General features: G+C 37.0%; 1 protein-coding gene across 1 annotated transcript; it reads right to left on the bottom strand.

Annotated features, from left to right (window-relative positions):
• Positions 1 to 5,010: 5,010 nt before the first annotated feature.
• Positions 5,011 to 6,468, bottom strand: LOC133308377 (uncharacterized). The gene has a single exon (XM_061508996.1). It carries the CDS (start codon positions 6,466 to 6,468, stop codon positions 5,011 to 5,013), a length of 1,458 nt encoding a protein of 485 aa, XP_061364980.1.
• Positions 6,469 to 6,792: the final 324 nt, after the last annotated feature.

Raw genomic sequence — 6,792 nt, 5'->3', positions numbered from 1 at the left:
TTTTAATTTAGATAATACTACTTACATACTTTTTTTAATATTTCAATTTAATGAAACTCATATAAAAATTATTTAATGATAACAAATATATTAAAAAGAGTATATCATTATTAATATTTTGTATTTTTACTATTATACTAGTCTTTATGGATTTTTTTAAGCTTATATAGAAGAATCAAGGTTTAAACATATATTTTATTGGATTAATGTTTCTTATGTTACAGAAGATAATTTCATCGCATACACGTATATAAAAATATATAAAGTCATGTGAAGAGAAGAGAGAGAAAAAAAAATATAACCCCACATTAATCCCATATTTTATCTCCACTTATTTTTAATGTTTTTGCCTTATGAAAAAATTGAAAATCAGTTCTTATATTTATAACCATATTTAATTTTGTTTTGTTGTAGTAATAATATTTTTTTGGGTAAATTATTGTAAACATAACACTATTAGATTATTATGGAGTTATTGTGAATAATAGAACAGAATAATATTTTTGTAGTTGATGCAGATAAGTTATCTGCATTTATTCTCAAAACAATGTTGTTTTAGGATTAAAAAATTAAACAATTGTAATTATAAAGACTATAATAACTCTGAAATAAATTATAATTACAAAAATACCATAATTTTCGTCCCAAAATGACATCATATTAGACTTACTGCAGATAACTTATCTGCAGTAACGGCAGAAAAAATGAACCACAATAGAAACCGAAAAGAAAATGATTATCATAATATCATGTATGAAGACCAAAAGTATTTTTTATTCAAATATCTGAGACTCATTTGTTTTTTTTGGAAATACAATGAAAACTAAAGCAACATAAAAAAAAGCCCTATATTGGGCACAATCTTGGGAGACTAACTCCCCTCAAGTCATTACGAAGCAAATCCAAACAAGTCGTTGGAGGGACATCCAGCACAATCAGTTGTCCATCCTGATGAGGTGCATGAGTAGCAAGCCAATCAGCAACTAAATTTCCTTCTCTATAAGTATGACTAAGCTGAATAATCCAGTCTCTTTGAAGCATGCTACGAGCTCGGATGATTAAAGCAGAAAGAGGATGACTTACGTCACACCCTTTTCTTATAAATTCCAAAGCCACCTTGGAGTCACCCTCCACAAAGACTCTCCTAAATCCCTTATGCCAAGCTAGATCCATACCTGTCAAGAACTCCCAAATTTCCGCTGAAGTAGAAGTACCACTCCCAAGGAATTTTGTAAAACCAGTTAACCAGTTCCCAGCAGCATCCCTTATGACTCCACCACATGCAGTCCTTTGCCCACTGTCTATGTTGGAACCATCCACATTAAGTTTAACATAACCCTCAGAGGGAAAATTCCAGTGAATAAGACGTTCCTCTCTTCTAAGCTCCTGATGACCAATCTTAATAAGGGTTTCATTAGCCAATTGAATATTACCACAAGTATAGGTAATGCGCCTAATGAGACCATACTTCGAGGTGATAGTTTGATCAAAGATCGCCTTATTTCTTTCCCCCCACAAACACCAAGCTATCACCCCAAAATACAAAGGCCAAGTTCGATCAGTTTGAAACGGACCTTTTAATCCTAGATTTGTCTGAATCCATAGGTGAAGATCCATGGAGAAAAAGTCACTACGGTTATCAGAAGGAACCCAATGCTCCCATAATTCCCTGGCACCAGGACAATCTCTAATGGCATGTAAACTATCCTCAAGATTATAATGACATCTCAGACACCCTGCATCTGTAGCCATGTGACGATGCACTCTATGAACATTGGTTAAAAGAGAACCTTTGTAGAGAAGCCATAAGAATTGTCTAATACGTTCAGGACCAGGCCAAGCCCAAATTACCTTCCAAATCCTATCCTGATGATAATGCGAGGTACCCATGAGATAGTTATAAGCTGATTTCACTGAAAAAATCCCATCTTGGCTACCTGCCCAAATAACACGGTCCAGAGAAGGATCCACTGTAGGAGGGAGCACACTACGAATCTTGTCTAATACTGAAGTAGGAAGAAGGTGCTGAAATATAGGCCAGTCCCAATTACCATAACAAGTTACAAATTGAGACGTAGACCAATAAGTCATAATAGGAGGAATAGGTTGAACGGCCAGAGAAACAAGTTGAGGATATCCTGGCACCCACGAATCCATCCAAAAAGACGTATGAACCCCATCCCCTAAAATGATACGAGAATTATCTAGAGTTTGAGGCCAATACTTAACAATAGCCTTCCATAAACCAGAATCATTTGAGGAAGCCGAGATACTTGGAATGAGCCTTTCCTCCACCTTATACTTGCTACGAAGGACCCGAACCCATAACGAATTACGATCAGTCATGATTCGGTGACCTAGCTTCATGATAAAAGCCATATTATTCTCTTTAATTTTACGAAAACCAAGCCCCCCTACATTCTTCGGCAAACAGACCGTCTCCCAAGAAACCAGGTGAGCTTTCCTTCGTTCAGAAGTTGATCCCCAAATGAAATTCCTAGTTACACTCTCAATACGATCACACGTACCACTAGGAATAATACAAGTTTGCATAGGATATTGAGGAATTGCAGTAAGAACTGACCTAGCCAAAGTTGATCTTCCTGCCAATGAAAGAGTACGTTGATTCCAGGCATTTAAACGAGCTTGCATCCGATTTAAGATATAGCCAAACGTACTCTTTGTAACACGGCTATGACGAAGAGGAATACCCAAGTATTTACCCAAGTCATTTGTAGGAGAGTAGCCCATCAACTGGCTTAGATTCTGCACTCGGGTATGATTAACGTTTCTGGAGAAGAAGACTTTTGTTTTTTCCTTGCTAACCTTCTCACCAGAGCACCTGCAAAAACAATCAAGAATCTTATTAATAATAACAGCTTGCCCTTCTGTGGCTTCTGTAAATAGCAGAAGATCATCTGCAAAAAATAGATGGGAAAGCAGTGGTCCCCTTCTATTCAATCTGATAGGCTTCCAAACGTCCTCTTGAACTGCTACATTAATCAAATGAGCAAGTCTTTCCATGCAAAGGATGAAAAGATAAGGAGACAAAGGATCTCCCTGACGAAGACCTTGATTAGGAGAAAATTATGTCGTAGTTGATCCATTCCATAACAAATTCATTGTACATGACGAGACACAACACATGATCAGAGAAATAATATTCTCAGGCAAACCAACATCCACAAGCGTGTCTTTCAGAAACTCCCAAGAAATCTTGTCATAAGCCTTTTCTAAATCAACTTTGACAGTCATCCAACCCTTACCTCCTCTCTTTTTATTCATGGAATGGATGATTTCCTGAGCCACAATGATATTATCCGCTCCTTGTCTACCCTTAATAAAACCACATTGATTAGGCATAACCAAGTGAGCCATATGAAATTTCAGCCTATTAGCCACAATCTTAGTTACAGACTTGTAAATAACATTACAAAGGCTAATAGGTCTGAAATCTTTAAGTAATTCAGGCACATCAATCTTAGGAATCAGACAAATCAAAGTTTGGTTAACCTCTTTGATATTATCCGGATGAAGGAACACACCTTTCACAAAAGAGATAACTGACTCACCCACCTTATCCCACTGAGATTGAAAGAAAAGAGCATTAAGCTCATCCTTCCCAGGCGACTTGTATGGACCAAAAGAGAAGACTACATCTCTGATCTCCTTACTGTTTGGCATAATACTCATCGTGTCTAAAGCATGCGCTTCAATAACTGGAAAAAAGCCACGAACTGGAAAAGCCGGTTTAGGTAATGGATCTTTTGTGTACAGATTTTCAAAGAAAGAAACAGCCATTTCCATTAAAACCTGTTCATCACGGATCCAAACTCCCTCCGAGTTTTTCAACGTATCTATGTGATTCCTCCTACGTCTGGCAACCGTCACAGAATGAAAGAAATGCGAGTTCCTATCTCCAAGAGCAAACCAATTCAATTTCGATCTTTGAAACCAAGTAATTTCCTCTTGAAGATAAATCTTGTCTAGTTCCCTCCATAGATCCTTTTGCAACATCTCAAGGCTATGACTGTACTGAGAACTAAGACATCTATCAATACCTCTAATCCTTGCATGCAAATCATTCTTTCTTTTCAGAGCAATCCTATAAACATTTCTATGCCATTCCGAAGCATTAATCCGAAATGTCTCCATAGCATGCATCCAGTTTACATTGTTTGACCAACATCCATTAACCACCTCATGAAAAGTGCTCTCTGTTAACCAGGACGCTAGAAAATGGAAAGGACGCTCCCCTCTCGGATAAATAGCAGGTTGACCTTCCCATAATAACACTGGTCGATGATTTGAGCCAAAGAAAGGCAAGTTGAAAGCCACACGGTTAGGGAAAACCAAGTTCCAATTATCATTAGCGCAAACCCTATCAAGACGTTCCTGAAGATTTCTTCTTTGCCAAGTGAAAATAGGACCTTGATTGCCAATGTCAGACAAGCTACATTCATCTAAACAATCACGAAATTCCCTCATGTTATTCCAGTTATGCCCATTACCACCTAGCTTCTCATACTCATACAAATAAGTGTTAAAATCACCTGCTATCCCCCAAGCTGCATTCCTCATGGACTGATCAAACAGTGAAGACAGAATTTCCTACAGCTGAATACGTTCATGTCTTCGCAGACTTGCATAAATAAAAGTCATGAACTCCTCTCTATTTTCTTTTACCCAACAAATTTTAGTATGGACAAGTTGGTGATGAGAAAAAAGAACATCCACTGAAACTTCATCAGTGTTCCAAAGCACCCAAATACCGCCAGAAAAACCAACAGCATCACGATGAAAGTGACCAGAAAAACCAAGACGCCGAATAGCTCTCTATCCACCATAACACCACTCAATCTGGTTTCTAACAAAGCCATAACTTTAATACTGTATCTATGAGAAAGATCCCGAATTAGAGGCGGAAAACTCCTTTTCCCAGCCCCTCTACAATTCCAGGTCAAAATATTCATAAAAACAATCTTAAATTTATCCGAACAGAAACCGACCCTAAGAAAGAGCATTGGTATAGACCGAAGTCGCACCCAAAACGTCCAAATTATCCAAAGGGATAGAATCCTTGTGAGTTTGATAAAAATTCCTCATTAACGTAAGAGCATCTGGTGGTCTTCCATGTTTACCTCCATTATCCAAGCCACTAAAAGAAGGAAGAGTCTCTTGCTGATCATTAACCACATGAGACGTCTTCCTCTGGAATTTAGATAAAGAAGAGTGCAAGACAATTTGTCTATCTTGAAAATCCTCCGACATATTCTTCTGAGAATCAAGTTTAAAATTATTCTTTTGAGATTCTGCACCTTTTGAAGCATTTAATCTGCCTTTGCTAATATTAGCATTCTGGACCAGCTGATGAACTTTAGCAGATGATGCAGTTGCTTTCTTCTTTTGGTTCTCTTTGAATTTTACTCCTTGACTTTGGACCTCTTTTCTCAACTTGCCCGCGGATAGGTTAGCAGATGGAGAAACTGTTTCCATTTGAATATCCTTTTTCACCAACGGTTCTTCATTATGAGCAATTAATTCCCCATGATTAATTCGTGTCAGACCAGATTCAATGCTGATTGAATCAATCACTGGAGAATCAGAAATAATTAAGATATTATTATCCTTTTGAGCCAACTCAGCAATAGCTTGAAATCTTGAACCTGATTGAATGACCTGTCTGTGATTAGGATGAGAATTGGAAACTGCCTTATTACGTAACGCTGCATTATTAACAACGCCAACTTGTCTCCTACCCGATGGTAATGATTCCTCCTTTGATTGTGCTATGCTCCTTGATTCCTCCTTTGATTGTGCTATGCTCCTTGAACGACGGTTACGCTGCACTAGCATCCAATTCCCAAACGGTTCCTCCTTCGCCGGAACAGAATCTTTTTCCGGCTGCTTATGCACCACCGAGTCAGAAACTTCAGGAGAATAAGCCGTAGTATCTTGTTGAAGATTACTATGGGAACACTGATCCCTTCTATGCCCATACTTTCCACAAGCAAAACAAACTAAGTGGAGACCCTCATATCCAACATGGAAGATACGATCAGCAATCCGGAATTTGGACAAAAATCCTTTCCTAAGATCAACTTCGACACAAATTCTAGCAAACTTTGCTCTCTGTGTAATATCACCTTCACCAGAATCACGTTTCCTGATAGAGTTCCTATCAATCTTCAATGTGCGACCAAAAATACTACCTATATTCCACAAATGATGAGAGGTATAGAATTCAATAGGAAGTCCTGGAATACGAATCCAAACTGCCAGCTTTCTGATCTCATCATCATAAGGATTAAAAAATGGACGCCACCGTTGAACTACCACATAATGATCAGCTATGATCCAAGGACCATCCTCCAAAACATGAGAGTAATCATTCTTATTTGAAAATCGGAACAAAAAGAAGTCATTCTCCAGATCAATGAACTCATATGTGCCTGAGATATTCCACATTCTCAGTAAACGATTGAGTAAGAATCTAACTCTGAGATATGTGCCTGAGACTCATTTCTAACTTTATCCTTATAATTTATTGTGTTATCATTTAAAAAATTATATAATAACAATTATAAATTACATGATCAAATAAAATATGATTTCATATAAAATCAAATTAAAAATGATATTACATATAGGAATTAAAAATATATTTTAACTTAGAATTAATTAATAACACATCTTTATTACCATTTTTTTTGAAAAAAAGAAGTCAGCAAATTAGTCGATGAACATGTTAATTGAATTATAATTGTTTAGGAGATATTTTTAATGGGATAA

The sequence above is a fragment of the Gastrolobium bilobum genome, unplaced genomic scaffold (genome assembly GCF_033153095.1).
Source record: "Gastrolobium bilobum isolate Gb01-03AN ecotype WA unplaced genomic scaffold, APGP_CSIRO_Gbil_v1 utg2951, whole genome shotgun sequence".
In the NCBI taxonomy this organism is placed as follows: Eukaryota; Viridiplantae; Streptophyta; class Magnoliopsida; order Fabales; family Fabaceae; genus Gastrolobium; species Gastrolobium bilobum.
This window is presented reverse-complemented; position numbering and strand designations above follow the sequence as displayed.